Raw genomic sequence first — 17,437 nt, 5'->3', positions numbered from 1 at the left:
GGGAACATTTTTTCCAAACTTCAATGTAAGTGAGCCATTCCCCAGGAGCCGGCAGTCACCGTGAGCTTTGAATAAAGATGGTGACTCAGTGCCCGGCTCTCATTCTGACGCACCAGGCGGCAAAACACGCATTTATGGAAAGAAAAAGACAAATAATGAGGCTGAATGAATTTTGCTAACAGCTGCGTTGTTTGGTTCAAGGACATGATCTCTGTATTTTTTTGATTTGTTTGTTTGTTTACTTGCATGTATAACATTTCCCCTCTGTTGCATATGTCAATACTGTAGATATCTGGAGTTGATATTTATGATAGATTCCTGCAATGTGTTATGAGATGTGTGGATGAGTGGGCGAGCGAGCCTGACTTGCACTGAGAGAACCCTGTATGTTTTGGCTTGTGTGGTTGTGGGTTGACGGGACGAGTTCGGCCTCGTCGTGAAAACTGGTGAACTGAACCTACAGAGTATAAATTTTAACCGTGTGAAGTCTGCACAGTCATTTTTTTCCGATGGCCTTATTGCATTGGCTTGGTGTGTTTTAATTTTATTTGTGACATTTGATGTCTCTTTTAAGTTAATGTCCGTGACAAAACGTTTTTTTCTTTCGTGGCCCATATGGCATTAATGTGACGGTTCCTAATCCGGAGAGTCTTACCAGACGTTAACTAATTCACTGTGGTCATGATTAAAAGTAGATTATTATCGATTAATTTCTGATCTTTCATCGCTGGACATGTGCAGACTGTAATCCTCGATTCCCTGAAAAATGATTAGAGATGTGAAAGCGTTTGAGTTTGTGGTCAGAGACGTACAGTGTGAGGTCTGAACGCTCACACTGTCCCATCGCTACTTGGTTTATAGCATAAATACAAATTCAAAACAAATAAAGCACATTTGAAGCCCAGGTTTGTTTGTGTTTTGACGAGGACGACGTGTGGGAAATGTGCTTTTTTTGGACATTTTTGTAACCGATGTTTACTGAGAATACAACTGTTTCACTATAGTCTTTATAGTGTATACATACAAGTACACAACCTCAGAATATATCTAAAGCTGTAATATACAGTCACTTCTTGCATCATACCCATTGACAATAAATGAATTAAAGAAGTCTTGTTTCCAGTAAATTCAAATATTACAAATTCAGCAGAAAAAAATATTGTTTTTAATTCTTATCTTAAATTATAATTTGTGTTCACCGACTCGAATGCACGATTTGAGCTTTGCTACAACTTGTTTCACGTACTTTAGGATCATCATTTAAAGGTGCCGTGTGTAGAATTTAATGACATCTAGTGGTGAAGTTGCATATTGCAGGTGTATACCTCTCACCTCACCTTCCCCTTCCAAACGAGAGAGAACCTGTGGTATCTTCCGTTGTCATGAAAACTCAAAAGGATTAGTTTGTCCAGTTTGGGCTACTGTAGAAAAACATGGTAGCCTCTGTAAAGAGGACCTGCTCCTGATGTAAATATAAAGTATTAAAATAAATGAAGGTCCCATTCTAGTGTAAAGAAAGAAAGAATTCGTAAAATTTAGATAAATTAAAACATAACCGCTAGGATTATTAGGGCCTGAGCGGCGGATTCTAAAAATAAGGTGGGAATGACGCCTTTTCAAGTCGAATTTGAAAGTCAGGGATTATTATTATTCATTTTTATGTTTTTCTTGTGGTCACCATTATCTTTAATGGGCATAGTGTTGAATAGATAATGAGGGAATTTTTTCTATATTCTCAAATGTAGTCTGTTCTACCACTATTAATAAGTTTTGTGTAACTTTAGCAGAATAACATGCTTAACAGTCATTTTATTCACTGCGCCGTTGATCCTGCAGGGGGCAGCAGCCGCAGCTTCCCTCGGAGCCGTGACGCCGCCGGAGAAGAAGAAAAAGGACTCGGAGGGAGGAAAAAGCAGCGGAGCAGTTTCTCCTGTTTACAACAACACAATGGAGCCAAAATGGACACATTCCGTCTGCCACCGTGTTTTACTGACTGGATTTACGCTGTGTGTTGTGCTAGGTGAGTGTCGCAGCCCACGGCGGGTTCGAACTCGTCTCGGAAATGCCTAACCTCGGGCTCGTTGTTTCAGGTGGAGTCTCAGCGGAGCTAGCTAGCGCTGTTATCTAGCATCCGATGTTGGGAGACACCTAACAACACCCGAACATCTGCCCCGGGGATCTGCTCATTAATCTCCCTTTGTTGGGCCCCTCGGATTAGAACCAAGCCCCGTCGCCCCTTTCCTCCGGGGGCCTTTGTCTCCCCCTCTCCGTTCACACCTCACAACACGTTACGTGCAATGTGAGCAGAAGTTGTTAAATTGGCTAAAATCACAACAGGGTTTGGTGCAGATTTGTTGGCTGCCGCCCTTGTTCGCGTCCGTCCCCCGGAGTCCGTGGTGGGACCCGCCGCGTTGGCTGTGCAGCCCAACCCGCTGATTCACGTTACATTTGAGCAGGAACACGAACCCTTAGGTGTGTGGGACCGACGCCGATTTGAAGACGGTGTCCCACTAGTGTAGTAAATGTTTAAAAATGTCCGCTACGCCCCAGCTGCTTTTCCACAACAAGCGAATGGGCGTTAAAGTGCACGGTTTCCCAATGAGGGTTTGGTTTTTGGCGAGAGTCCGGGGGACTAGCTTTTTTTCTGGGTGTCTAGCGGGACAACGAGTCCTTATCGCTGGGGTTACATTAACACACAGGAGGGTCGAGTGAACCCGGTGCCAACGCATCAGCTCCGGGGCTGCAGCAGCTCAGCGTCCAGAAAACAAACCATCTCACTTCCTCGTTCCCCCCCGAGGAAGATCGACAACTCACCGTCATGCACATTCATGCACGTCATCGTTAAACATAGCATGCGCGTGGTTATTGTGCAGATTTGATGCTTAGACATTTAGATTGTTAATGCTCATGTCTGTCATTGCACAATAGTGTTTTAACCCCTGAATCCCAGTAAGACTTCTGTATTGGTTTGTCTTGTAATAGGAGAGGGACTTTAAAACCAGCACCAGCACAGTTTTCTTTATAAACACAGCTTCCTGCTGAATAATACAATTTTTGGAATAATGCTTAGTAATATCCTGAAGTTTAGGGAAGTGGCGGTTCTCTGTTTGGAATCACAGACTCTCCTCTGACAGCTGTTCCTTCAGTTTCATACTGTGACATTAATTTCACGGCTGGCTTCTGTCACAATCATGTCTCTGTGCTCGAGTTTAAATCTCTGATGGACGATGGTTTGACATGAGAACAGAGCTGCAGCATTCATCACGAGGTTAAGACTGTTTTTTAAGGGATGTGAGAAAGGAACTGTTTAATTAAGTGGTTCAACATCCAAAATATATCCACGTCCATCAGTCTGCGATCATCTGGGTCATCTGCTTTGATTATATAAATGATTGAGTGACAGGTGTACAGTGTGAGGTTTGACAGCTCACACCATGATCAACTACAGCTTGGTTTTTAATATAATTACAAGTTCATAACAAATAGAGCAAACGGAAGCACCCAGATTTACTGAAACTTTAAATGTGTCACTGTAAATATACAAATATTTAAAAACACAAATACTTGTAGTTGATCCTGTCCCAACCAAATAGATTTACTAATCTGTCTTTTAAGTGTAAAGAACCTAAAGTCACTTAACAATAGTATTGACCTCTGTTACACCAGCTTCTGTAACTTATCACAACCTCTCGTTCATCATTTATTGAATAGTTCTCCAGATGGTTATTTTCCATAATCTGAAAGCACCTTCCTCTTATCGGATTGGATCTTATAAATCAAAACCTTTTGGATTCAAACCAGATTAAATAATATCTTAGAAAGCGCTGAGCAGACATGTCTGAAATAATCATGACCCTGACTCATGGACACACCTTTTCTGTCTGGTCGAGATAATTTTGTTTTTTTATTGATAAAAATGCACAGAAATATTACAATATAAAGCAATATTAAATCAGTTTTGAGCCTAAATCTGCTGTTCTTATCTAAACACATGAAACAAGCTGCTGGTCGTACAGTTGAAAGAGGCTCAGAGTTGGTGAGAGTTTGTTTTTCATCTGCAACAAAACTAACTAGTTCAGGTTTCACTTAAGTTCTGGTTTCATTTCAGCTCTATTGCAAACTGTTGTGCAGGGTTTTGGTTTCTGATGAGATTCAAACTTTAATCCGTCTCTCAAACTGGATTTACTGTCTCGTATTACATGGTTTAAGAGCAGTCACTTAACAGTGCAACCCCCCTCAACACAGCTCCCATATGTAGAAGCTGCACTCAGGGTTAATGGAGAAGTGATTTTTGTTGTTCTGTTTTTTTACCCTTGCCACATTCGAACTTTTAACCTTGGAAATTTGTTTTTTTTTCCAGTCACAAAACCCACGTCTGCAATCGACATATACGCCGACTCCGAGGTGATGATGCAGAACGGCACCACGGGGGTTCTGCGATGCACCTTCAAGTCCAGTCAAGTGGTCAGCAGCTCCACCTCGGTGACCTGGAACTTTCAGTCGAGTCAGCCCGATAATAAGTTCTCCAAAGCACCGTATGTGGTAAGTCCTCACCGGCTGTATCCGCTCTGGATAGAGCTCCCACAGCTCCAGGATGTTTTCCTGTGATTGTTTTATCTGCACTGACACACAGAGAAAAGCCTTTGTGTTCTTCTGGCTTTATTCTCCTTGCGATGAGATACATTCATTGATTCAATAATCTGCATGTTTATATTTGTGTGTTTATGCTGCTTCTGCTTTCGCTCTGTATATTTCTGAATTTGTCACATTTAGTTTCTTGTCAGCTTGAGCGTAGTCATTTATTTTTTATCTCATCTGTGTTTTTAGTTCTCCTATCTCATTCTTGCAGCAGACTGAGAACACGACGCTCTGTGTAAACACAGGCTCTCAAGTGGAGAGCGGCAGAGTTTCCACACAATGTTGTTATCCGTGTCGCCCACTCACAACAGGCCACTTGATTTGTTTCTGGCAAAATGAATTATCAAGCTGGTTCAAACAATTATGATCAACTGGCAAGTGCCAAATCAGCGAAAATGAATAATAACACTTTGTGCTTTTCTTGGTCTCCATTTATCTGAGCTGATTCAGTGCCTCTACATTCACAATATTAATAGATAGAGGTTCCGAATTGAAAGGGTCAAACATTTCAAGATTTCTTTCACTGTTACAACATGCAAATATTCTGTTAAAGTTTCTGGTTCAGGGAAAAGAGCGGATCGTTCACAGCACCTGCTCCTTTTTGTTTAAATCAGTCGACCTGTCTCTGTGATCTCCTTTTAGATAGAGTGACATAGATGTTGGGTTTTTAATTAAATTGCAGAATAGTCAAGTCAGAGCTCACACACAAACAACTATCGACACATGGAGCGCGTCCACAATTAGCGGGTAACATTTTTGTTCTAGTCGTCCAACCGGATTTTCACACCCCACCAAACCTTTCCATATGGCCTCCACAGTTTGCATATGTTAAAAAAAACGCCAGCTTGTTATTTCAACAGCTGTCTCACTTCTGTCCAGATGTTGGCCGCGACACCCGATGTTGTTGTTTGCCAAGCGAACAGCTGACGACCGAAAAAGAGCTTTAACTGTTTTAATGCTGCTCTCGTGTCTCACTGGGAAAATAACATAACCCAGGAAATCATGCCTGTGTTGTTGCAAAAGTAGCATTTCAACATCTGCGTTTTATACCAGTCATCTTCCTGGTTAAGGGTCGGTCACATGGTTCACTGCTGTGGACAATAACTTTGGTTTCTCGAGACCACTGAGACTTTTAGGTAGGACACCCCTGTCTTCATTTCTGTGGTTTCAGTTGTCTTCAGCAAATTGTCCTTTCTAAATCTATATAAAGAAATGGCGTATTGTGGACATAGTGTCAGTCAAGCTCAACGAAAACCAACAGGTGCTGAACATAGTGACTTGTGTAAGATTACGGGAACTTATGTGGGGGAGTTTCGCTCTTAGCAATCTACCTGTGAGGTGAAAGTGATAAGTAATCTTCAGACTGAGGGACAGATGGTAAATACAGAAGTCACTTCCTCTCACTGCCAACTTTCATATGGACCCGAGCCCCGTTGGTGTTGAGGACACTTCAATCGAATGTTTTTATTTTTAGCCTTGGTGTCCTCTGCTCACTCACTGGGTGTCAGTAGGTGTGAGTCTGTGTTAAACGCTGTGTAGAACAGCGCTGAGCAAGACCAGGTAGAAGAAGAAGAGAGAAAATCAGCTTTGTTAATATGGTTTTAATCAGTGGTTAATTAATATTGTGGGAAGATACAACACACTTATATCTTTCTATCTGAATTTCCGTGACTCCCCTTTGAACATGGATGATGTCGGTGTGTGTGTGTGTGTTGAGATTTAGGAAGGAGGAGAAACACCTGTGCACAGATGTTCCCCATGTTCTGATTATCAATAACCAGTTAGATGATATCAGCGTTGCTCATATTGATCTGTTTACATTCAGCGTTGTATCATGCAGCAAAGTTTTGACTCGTCACAGCAGGAAAAGCACAAAGTGTAAATAATGAAATGATGAATATTGACGATCTAACACAGTCGCTGCTTCAGATTGAGGATCCTGGTCGTGTGTGTGTCTCAGTTCAAGTGAAATTGAGCCACTGCTAATGTGATTAGTTGTGTAGCTAACGAGTCAGAATGTGTGACATGTTGATCACGTCTGCAAGGAGGTTGCTTTTTGTGTGTTTGTCAGCAAAGCTACACAACTACTACTGAGAGGATTCCCACAAAACCTGATTTCTTTAAACATTGCGACATTTTGCTTTTGTTGACATTTTCTCTGATTTCTTAGAGATTAGTTTATGGACGTTGATGAAAATCATTTTAAGCCTCTGCACGTGTTTCCTGGTTCACGCAGTCTAACATGAGTATCCTCCTCTTTTTTCCAGATTTTCTACTTTTCGCACGGGACGTCGTTCCCGGGAGCGATCGAGTTCAAAGAGCGAGTGAAGTTCATCGGAGACATCAACAAAAGGGACGTTTCCATACAGCTGAGTCCGGCTCAGTTCAGTGACAACGGCACCTTCTTCTGTGACGTGAAGAACCCGCCGGACATCACGGGAACCCCGGCTCGAACGGAGCTCAGGGTCGTTCTGAAAGGTAAATGATCAGATTTAGTTTCATCGATTCTTTGAAATGTTTCTTTTATTACAGATAATTACATTTTCTGTGATGAAAGCCGACTGGAGGGTTTGTGCTAAAAGCCCCGACAGATACTGAGATGGGTTTTGAATGTGCCTGCTTCTCTGTGCTGTGTAAAGAGGATTGTGGCCTTGACAAGACTCATCCACCCACTGACTCACACACACACACACAGCAAACACACGTGCTGATTGGACCGTTGGACAAAACGCTTTGTAGAGACTTCTGAAGCCTCGTTGTGCTGAATCTGTTCAGAGGCAAAGAGGCGACTGTTTTCCTGTCAATTTGGCTTTTACCCACAATTTATTAATAATAATCAAATGTCATTGACTGAAATAGGCTCCATTTGAGACCCTGTGGACGAGTGGCACGATTCAGATTAATGAAAACCTGGATTAAACCACAGTTCATCAAAATGTTAAAAGTGAAAGAAAGTAGTGTTGAGAAAAAGCATCAGATCTCAATTAGTCTGTGATTTTATGTTGGGACCTTGAACTGTCTTAAAAACATTGAATTCAATTCCCCCCAAACATGTATTTAAAGAGAAATAAGAAGCATTCACATGTAAAACCTAAATAATACTGTCTTCATCTTTAGCCGAGCCTGAATCAGGGTTTCTGCCTTGGCTTTAACAGTCCATAAAAAAGGTTTAGGTATGTCTTAATCACGCTATTATAATAATTACGCTGCCTCCCCCAGTGCTTTATCAGAAATATTTGGGCAGCATGCCGGTTCTTTCTCAGATATCGACATGAGCCAGGACAACCCTTCATACCTGTCGTTAAATTTAATTTATTGTGATCTTTAAGTTGATCCTTAAAGATCTGTTGTTAGCTTTATAGTTTCCACGTGTGTCTCAGGGGTTTCTGGTCATTAACAGTTAATCCTCGCCACTCTGTCGATGACAAGTTGAACGTGTTGGCCCCTCACTCCGCCGGCAGTGTCCTCGCACTGTGAGATGTGATCTATACAAACATATAAAAGGTGTGCCAACTCCGGGCTGCTGCACAGGAACATTCCTGTCGTGTGCTTTCATTTACACGCAGCCCACGACTGCGTGTGATGGCTTGTTATCTCACCCCTGGTTGCAGCTTCCATCTGCAGGTGGGACTTTGTTTTCCATTAACCATTTGAGATCATCTGAAAAGCCGCACAGCACCAACATGAAAACACATTATGTCTTTTATGGATAGATGTTTGACTTCAACTTTTGTTTTCTCCTCTCACAAAGAACGCTCTCGGTATTTTTAGAGAAACCCACAGACCTTTTGTTTACTTGCGGGCTCCCAGGTATCCGTGATACTCCCAGCTGAAGGTTATAATTAGGAGGAGGAGGAGGAGGAAGAGGAGGAGGAGGAGGAAGAGGCCTCATACTTGAAGTTATTGCTTGTCTATACAGTATTTGTATTAATCCGAGATCCTCTCTCTGTTTTCTTTGTGTGTCCAGAGTCTTTCACTCAGAGCAACACCCCCATGATAATTGGAATAGTGTGTGGAGTTCTAGGTCTGCTCGTCCTCATCGCTGTGGCTGCCTGCATCACCATGAGGGTCCTTCACAACCGCCACGACTACGAAGGGTGAGTGTCGTCTTGCCTGTTTTTATTTCATTGCTCTGGAGCTCGTTAACACAACAAGAAACTCTCTGCACAGGTTTCTGGTGTCTTTACTTTTAACGTTATGCCCTCAGAGACTTAATCCTCAAACCGTAACGCTCCTCTAACTCTTTGTGCATGGGTGCAGGGTTCACTCTCCTGTGTTTGGACTAAACGTGGTGCATTCTGGGACGTTTGGATGAGCTGATGTTTTTTTTTTAACTAATTCTTAACATTCTTTGTTAAAGAACAAAAAAAACGTGCTTTAGTTTCCGCTGCCTCCCTGTTCGTCCTCGGTGATCACACATTGACCCATTAACACGATAAACGCTATCGAGGGAGAAGCCGGCTCCTGATTGGCTGTTGAGTGGTTTGAGCCTGTGGGGGTGGTGACACAGCCGCCACTAGGGGTCACTGTTTGCTCTGGTGCCAGTCACTTTCCTCCATTGCAGTGTGTTAACTCGACTAACCCGTCTCACCAGCATGTCGTCTAATCACCGCTCACCCTCTTTCACCTCTAACAAACTTAATCTTCATGTGTCTGTGTCAAACTAACCCTCACCGGTGTTTTCTTTGTCAGGATTGAAACCTGCTTTGTCAACAGATAAGTGTTTTTTTTTTCTAAAAAGTTTTCACTCAACCTCGAAATGTCAGAACAGGAATTGCCTCAAGTAGCTGAGGTTGTGTTGGACCCTTTCTGCTGCTGTACATAGAATTGCAATGTGTCTTTTATTAGAGGTGCACTGATGAGCTGGTTCTAATACGTCTGATAAATTCATGGGCTGGATCATTTGAGTGGACGGTAGAGCTGCTCTCACATCATATATTAATAAGCCTTATTTGTCTCACACTTTTCTTAATATAGTTACAAAGTGCTTTACAAGAGGATAAAACCTCTTTGAAAAATTATAGACATGAACAGACTTAACCGGTTTAGTTGATTCTTTTAAGCTTTTATCTGTTAACCTTGACTCATTCACAATTCAGGCATCTCGCAGGAATAACCACAGCTTTGAATTATCTCCATTCAAACACAAATTAACTGTGAGATCGCTTTTTACCCCCCCCCTGCAAAATATACTGAGATATACCTTCTGTGATGTTTAATTTCATTGACTGAATTCCGGCCTGTAGTTAGTTTTGTTGAAGTCACGACCCACTCTGTGAATGTTTGAGTAAAGTATTCAGCACCAAACATGTTTTCAGACTTTTAAGTTGACTTTTGGGAGCTGTCATGTCGTCCATTGAGAATTTACATCAGCTACATTTAATAATTTGATTTGTGCATCAGCATCAGTCACCTGAACTCATCTGTGCTCCTCTAGTGTCTGTCACTGCTTTCATTATCTCTGTCAAACTCCTGGGAGCTGCACTGCACTCCCTGTTTGCATCCTGTGTCTCATGTGCTCATCTCTCATTGTCTTTTCATTTCTTTTATTTTTTGTCTTGTGTCCCATTACTCGTGTTGACTGTGCACCAATGACGGCAAATCGTAAACCTAAACTAGATGTACGTCCTTGGAAAGCATGAGCTCTCAGGCGCCGCAGCCACGAAAGAAGGTGGAGTCGGGCCTGGAGGGCTCCAAGAGTACCATTCCCCTGGGTCCACTACAGGTAGGAGCAGGGGACCGAGAAATCCACCGGCTGCCTCCTTCTTACTGGGGATGTGTTGTAGATGTGAAGCTCTGATTTATCCAAACACACCTGAAACTTACTCCTTCTATGATATCCACTGATACAAAGACAGTATTTGGTTTAGATAAATCATAAAAACCTTTTAAATATGTCATTGAGTTTATATATGGCACATTTCTGAAGAGGTATTACAAGGTGCTTCATCGGAACAAAAGAAGCTGCATGAAATGGTGAAAAAACAATGAGACAAAAACTGTTGAATTATAAAAGTACCAGGAATAAGAACAGGAGGGAAACAAAACATAGATTATATCAATATTCAAAACTTTGCCTTAAAACAGCACCAGCTCTCCTCGACACAGATTCTTCTTCTTCTCTGGATTCAGTTTATCTCAGTGTCTTCCACCTCTTCATCCCAGACTTAGATCAGGACGTCACACACACACACACACCAGAAAAAAATATGTACACATGGAGTAATAGCAGCTTTACAAAGCAGAGGTACAACCAATTATTAAAATAGTCACGTATACATTTTCTGAAGATCCAATAAATAATAAACAAACTTAAGGTACAGTTTAACATCACTTTACAGAACCACCTGTGAACATGAGAAGGGTTTTTTGTCGCTGCATTTTAGAGTCAAACTGTGTCTCAGGAATTAATAAAGCTTTCATAAAATAAAAGTTCTGCCGTAATAACAAATACATTCTTAATTATGGACCTCAGATATATATAATTAACCAGAGTAAAAGCTAAATGTCTTTCATATGCAGTTTAAAGGTTCTTCAGTCTGTTCTGATCTACTTGTTCTGTTTCATCTACATTTACTTGTGACTGTCACTGACTTTCTTTCTCCCCCCCCCCCCCTCTGCTCCTGCTGTGTTCCAGGGCCCGGTGATATACGCCCAGCTGGATCACTCGAACAGCAAAAACTCATTCCATAAGGTGGAGCCGGTCGTCTATGCTGACATTCGTAAAAACTGAAGAGGAACAGGGGACCAAAATAAGACAAAAATGAAAAAAAACAGATGAAAATCACAGTAAAGTATCAGACCTCTCTTATCAGCTGCTCTCGGGAAGGGTGGGATTCAACAGGGACATAACCGGTGCAGTTTCTTTTTATTTGTATCTCTCATCCTCTGAAAGCATGATGCTGTTACGTGATACCATAATGTCTCCACGTGCTTTATCGTGAAGACGTGAACAGCATGAGGCGTCCTCGTGGACACCACACCGCTACACCACCCCCATCACATCAGCCTGGAGGTTGCTCTCCGACACAGGGATCAACGTGAAAATCTAAATATCATTCCACACGTGTCGAGGTGCGTTGTTAAAGTCAGAAGGTTTCCACGAACTGTTGCACCAGCCGAACACGAGTTTGAGTCTTTGAGTGTCAGAGCTGCAGTCACATGACCGAATAAGTTCATACAAAAGAGAATATCAACGTTTTTTGTAAATATTATCCTTTTTTATAACGTTTCATTTATTGAACTAGAATATCAACCGATGTGAAATTCCTCCCCTTAGCTTCAGAAGCTCCAGAAGCTCACACGGCCTGTTTCCCAGAAATAACTTATTGTAGGTGTTTTTGCATAACTGTCCATCAGTCAGTCTCTGGGCTGCTGGAAATTTACTTCCCTGCAAAACGCCTTCAGCTGAAGGACGTTTTAATTTATTGTCTACGGCTCAAAACCTTCATCTGACTCTGACGCTGTTCAAGTTTAAGACAAATGTTGTTTTTTCGGGGACACCACAAAGTTCCAAAGAGGATCAAGTGTTTGCTTGTTCAAATTTAAGTTAAAAAAAGAATCCTTTAAATTATTTTGGCAGAAACTGACCTGATTTTATTTCAGGGCTGCGTTTAAGTGAAATGGGAGAAAAGAACACCACTATAAACAGTGAATCCTGTCACATGTGAAGTAGCTTCAGGACGCAGCGCTCATCTGACCAGCCTCACTTCATCATTCACCAGTTGGCTGAGGCCTGTACGACACGCGGCTGTGGTCATAAACTGCAAACACATCATAAACATTAAAGACGGAACTCATTCGATTTGAGAAAACAAATCTTTTGAGGAATATAGTCCAGTTTTTATTTAAAACAAAAAGTCTGTTTGAGACTAAATTCAGTTTTATTTAGAGCCAGGTGGATATGATTTTGTAAATTAGGAAGGAAAAAAATGTTTGATATAAAAACATAAATACTGGCAACGATTATCAAACCCTCATGACCGAGAGGATATTTTCCAGTTTAATTATAAACTGTATTCTCTCCTGTATTGTTTATTCTGTAAGAAAGGAACCTTTCATATCAGCAAATGTCTTTGAAAGACTCATTAAGTTATTTGAATCAGCCGACATGTAAAACACATTATATGAAACAACCTCTTCAGTAACGATCACATGAGGGAGAAAGGAAAATGTCCCCGATCTCTTCTCGTCTCCGAACTGGTGCAACAGTGAACTGGAACCATGGCTCACTTCATCTCCACGGTTCCATAGTGAGTTTGTTTTGTTGGGTCAAAGTTAGACTTCCATTGCCCTCCAGTAACCTTGCATGCAGCTCTAATAACATCTACCAGCTAAGTTTGGTACTCGTCAAGTGTAGGTGTGAAGCAGCCGAAGCCGCCCGACGCTGTGTTGCTGTGAATGCTTCGCTTCTCCTGTAAAACTTCCGGCATGTTGTTAAGGTACCTTTTTTATTAATAGAACAAAAAACACTGCCTCCTTTTTGATTTTCACTTCAGTTGAACACGTTTCTGCTTTAAACGACTTTCTGTCTGCTCAGTATTTGTCTTAATTGGTAAAAAAAAACATGAATTATCTGCATGGCTATAGGTGTAATTCTTGAATAAAAAAATAATTGCTGCTTGTGGCGAATTATCTTTTTAAATCTTGAGCGATTTCCAGAAGATGCACGATGAAAAGAAATGTTCAACTGAGGTGAAACGTCTCCTATGAAAACATGGGAGCTCTTATTTGTTGGACAAAATAAATAAACGCTAAATACACTGTTTGCATGCAACTTACTAACAGAACAATCATTATTATGGGAATATGCGTATTTCTTTCTTCATCTACATGTCATGTTAAGCTCTTTTTTATTTTATTTGTCAAACTAATGGGCCAAATATCTGACAGTTATATTAGGTAAGTTCTCCTGAGAAGCTTTTATACTTTAAAATGCATTCCAAATTAGATTTTCTTTTTTTTTTGTCTTGACGCGTTTAAAAGCCAAAATGTCATGTTGTTATTTCTCTTTTCGTTAAAACAGTTTCGGTTACATATGAACAAGATGTTTTTTGTGTCGCGACCTGTCCAGTTGCCTTCAGCTTCAGCTTGTGATCTCCGAATGCAGTAACACGTCCTTGCTGACCAGTTCTTGTATATATTTCTTGCTCGTGTAAGATATAGTGCCGTTTACTGTAACTCATTCCAGTGTGGTATGGCTGTGGATGTCTTTCCAGGGAAGGAAAGTTGTTTGCTGTAGAGGTCTAGAGAGTTGGTGGCATGTTTGATGTATTTTCCCTTTTTTCTTCTAAGTCTTAATTATGTGTCAGTGGATGCTCCGTTGATTCGGCACCTGCAGGGAGGGTTGAACCTGTCGGCTCAAAATGATTTGAATCAGAACTTTCTTCAGTCGACTGTTTGTAGAGAAAAACACACCAAACTCACGTGTTGCATTAAAACCAAAAGATCCATTGCTTGAATAATAAGAGAAGATACATGATAGAACAGCTCTGAAGTGGCAGAGTGAGTCTTTCTGCCTTGATCTAGGACTGTAGCCATGTTTGCTGTGAAGCTAAAATACAATCAGTGGATAGAACGGAGCTTTGTTCTCCTCGAGGAATGAAAATTAATAAATACAATGCAAAAAAAAAAAGAACTGTACAAATAATACTATAATGTGATATGTAGATAAAAAGGAAGAGAGAAACTTGACATTTTGTAGTTCACCATGTGCTAACGCTAACGGGCTGCAAATATCACACCTGTAACCACGCCCACTAGTGATGTCATGGCGTTCTGGCCCCACCCTGAAGTACGCTGCAGGGAGAGAAGTTCGGAGGTTTGTGAAAATCAGGGTTTTCAGCTGCTGCAGAGATTCTCTGTAACTCGCAGCAGTTGTAAAATTTTGTTTCCCTACGTATCATGCTAGCATTTAGCGTGCTAGCATGATACGTTAGCCATAATAGCTGAGACTCACGGAAGTGCTGTGAATTGTCTAAAGTAAGAAAAGAAGAATAAAAAAATTATGATTTGTGATGATCAAAAACAAGTAGTAAGTCACTTTTGACCCACGTTGTGTATCAAAGGGTTTGTAAACACTTCAGATGCCTTAATATTTGCTCACAGTTAAGTCGAGAGGAGTTAGTGAGAAGTTAAAAGTTTTTTTTTTTTTTACTGTAGGTGGCGCTAAAAGTCAGGAATGATGCGTACGAATATGAATGTTAGGACCAAACATCAAGTAAGAGCCACATTGTGCTTTTCAATGTGGGAAATATTTTTTTGTAAATATATATTTTCCATTTTCACACTTGTGTCTTAAAATGTAGTCGGCTGTTATATCTGTTCTCTAAGTTCTCTGCGTCGCCGTTAAACACTTCATATTTTAAACACTCCATATTTCCATACGTAAACTTTCTGACTGAAGAGAATCCTGATTCATTTGGTTCTGACCGGTTCTTTGCCGCTCGGCGCTGCGTCGCCTTCCAGACGTGTCCCTGCTCTAACGTCTCGTGTTAGTTCCTGTCTGTTACTTTACTAGCTAGCATGTATTTCAACGTATTCACCAAAAAACGAGACAGAAAACAAACCTGTATGATACCGACGAACCTTTCACTGCTGGTCACTTTGCTCCTGTTCCCCGACTCGTGACCGTGTCCCAGTGCTGTCGTTAGAAATTGTGATGTAAACTATAAATTATGAACAATTTCCAACCTGAGCGAGCTCACGCAGCGTTTCGGGGAATTGGAGTGAATACTCACGCTGCCACGTTCACTCCGCTCCCGACGAGTCTTAAAGTGCGTACTTAGTGTCTTTCGATGGTAAATAGTTGTGTGTTATTTGAGAGTTGTTTGGTATGTTTTGTTGTAAAACCTGCACTATGTCTTGCGTATCAAAGACAACAAATGCCCTGTGATTTTTGTTTTTGTTTTTCGTTCATCTCCGAGTGACCTTGGCCTCTGTTTAACGTCCTTAAAACTGGAATGTTGTACATTTAGTGCCTTTTACATTTCATCAGCTAACTTGAACATCTGCTCAAAATAGAAAAGATAAGATTCATTTATTTTACTTTTATTGTATGTATTTTTTTATACACATATCGCCTCTGTATCCACTGTTCAAATTTTATATAAAACCTATTCCTGGCCAATTATCTCTGTGTGTTTGTGCTGATTTGTATTATTCTCTCCATGATAAGAACTTTATTTCAGATGTGATTTGTTTCCTTTCCTAGTTATCATCACTTGACTGAAGTTCACATTTTCTCTGTCATATAATCTTTTATCCAGAGAACATAGAATTCACAAATCGTCTCCAATAAAAAGGATTCAATCAAATGTTTTGACCTTTAACATTTGACCCCACATTTATTAAAATGAAACTGTAAAGTCTCAAAGTGGTAAACTATGACAAACATGACACGGGGCCCAAACTACACATTTCAGTTTTTTCTGAGCGGTCACTTAAAGTTCGGAGACGCTGGTTTGATTTTTTTATATTTAAGTTTTCATCATCATTAAGAATAACTTAAAATCGATAAAATAATGTTAAGAAGCTGGAGCCATTATATAGTTTGTACTTCTCTATGAATTATTGTAGCTCTGATGATTGTCTGCTGTACTGTCTGTGTGTGACCAGCAGGAGGCAGAGTTGATCTGCAGACATCAGTCATGTGTATATCAACATCACATCAGTGAATTGCTATTGAATTTCTGATTTATTTAATATGTAAATGTTCCAATGATCTGTTTCCCTCCAGGAAATGAAAATATGAAAAATAATAAAATAATCCCCAGAGTCCACATGAGCTCATTGATGAAGATGAGCTGCAGAGAAACTGAAACAAAAACAGGGGAAATCCCGGTGAAGACAAAAACAATAAAAAGGGACAAATCCCTCAGGAAGGAAGAATCATGTGTGTGCGTGAGTGTGTGTGTGTGTGCGTGTGGGTGTGTGTGGTTGTGTGTGGTTGTGTGTGGGTGACTCCCTAATAAATCATAACAACATGAAAAGATGCTGAATGTGAAACCAAACCTGCTGAAGAACCCGACGCTGCAGACGGAGAACAGGTGAGACGGATTCTTCTTCGTTTATTTTATCATTTACAACATTTAATATCTTCAGTATGCGGTGGAAAGTAACTAAGTACATTTACTCGAGTACTGTACTAAAGTATAATTTTAGGTACATGTATGTGCCTCCTGCACTCGTCGGCTCAGACCATCCACAAATTAAATTTTCAGGAGAAGTTCCCAGTCGTCATGATGGGATGAAATCTTCCCTGTCGTCATGGAGATGAATCAGACTTTCATCCACAGAAGTTTTTTACTCTTTTATCTTTTAGTCAAAACAGTCAAAGTTTTCTTACTAACGCAGCTTTCAACCATGGAAAACAGGTTTTCTTCATTGGGATGTAGAGGAAATAACTTGGTAAAACAGTAAAAATGCTGCTTATGCATTAATAATTATAATTAATATAATTATTGAAAGGTTAAATATGATTTAAATTAACAGATCAAATGAACAGCAGCTGTAACTTTGATGCAACATAAATAAAATGAGTGTGATATAATATTCTCATGCACTGATCGAGCTGTTCATGGACTGATTGCAGTATTCTTTATTATTGTGAAGTTGTTTGAAAATACATTGGAAATATAATATAATCAGCATTAAAGACGCAAGAAAGTAAGAATTAGTTTAGAAATAGTTTAATACAACTTGTTAACAGGACTTTTAACGATTTTTTTTTTTTAAACTTGAGATTGTGATGCTACTAAAATCAAAGATTATTTTCTTTTTGCTTGAAATCGTTATTTCT

At 40.4% G+C, this 17,437-nt stretch overlaps 1 protein-coding gene across 1 annotated transcript; it reads left to right on the top strand.

Moving 5' to 3' along the window:
* Nucleotides 1-1,861: 1,861 nt before the first annotated feature.
* On the top strand, nucleotides 1,862-15,769 carry mpzl1l (myelin protein zero-like 1 like). Its single transcript, XM_053441016.1, has 6 exons — nucleotides 1,862-2,020; nucleotides 4,361-4,542; nucleotides 6,906-7,116; nucleotides 8,606-8,735; nucleotides 10,258-10,363; nucleotides 11,276-15,769. The coding sequence occupies exons 1-6, from the start codon at nucleotides 1,948-1,950 to the stop codon at nucleotides 11,369-11,371; spliced, it is 798 nt and encodes a 265-aa protein (XP_053296991.1). The 5' UTR covers nucleotides 1,862-1,947; the 3' UTR covers nucleotides 11,372-15,769.
* Nucleotides 15,770-17,437: the final 1,668 nt, after the last annotated feature.

Source organism: Pleuronectes platessa, chromosome 15, assembly GCF_947347685.1.
Source record: "Pleuronectes platessa chromosome 15, fPlePla1.1, whole genome shotgun sequence".
NCBI classification, from domain to species: Eukaryota; Metazoa; Chordata; class Actinopteri; order Pleuronectiformes; family Pleuronectidae; genus Pleuronectes; species Pleuronectes platessa.
This window is presented reverse-complemented; position numbering and strand designations above follow the sequence as displayed.

Coding starts and splice junctions, on each gene's coding strand:
- mpzl1l (XM_053441016.1), top strand. CDS start 1,948: ATGGAGCCAAAATGGACACATTCCGTCTGCCACCGTGTTTTACTGACT. Junction 2,021..4,360: donor TACGCTGTGTGTTGTGCTAG/GTGAGTGTCGCA, acceptor TTTTTTTTCCAG/TCACAAAACCCACGTCTGCA. Junction 10,364..11,275: donor TTCCCCTGGGTCCACTACAG/GTAGGAGCAGGG, acceptor GCTGTGTTCCAG/GGCCCGGTGATATACGCCCA.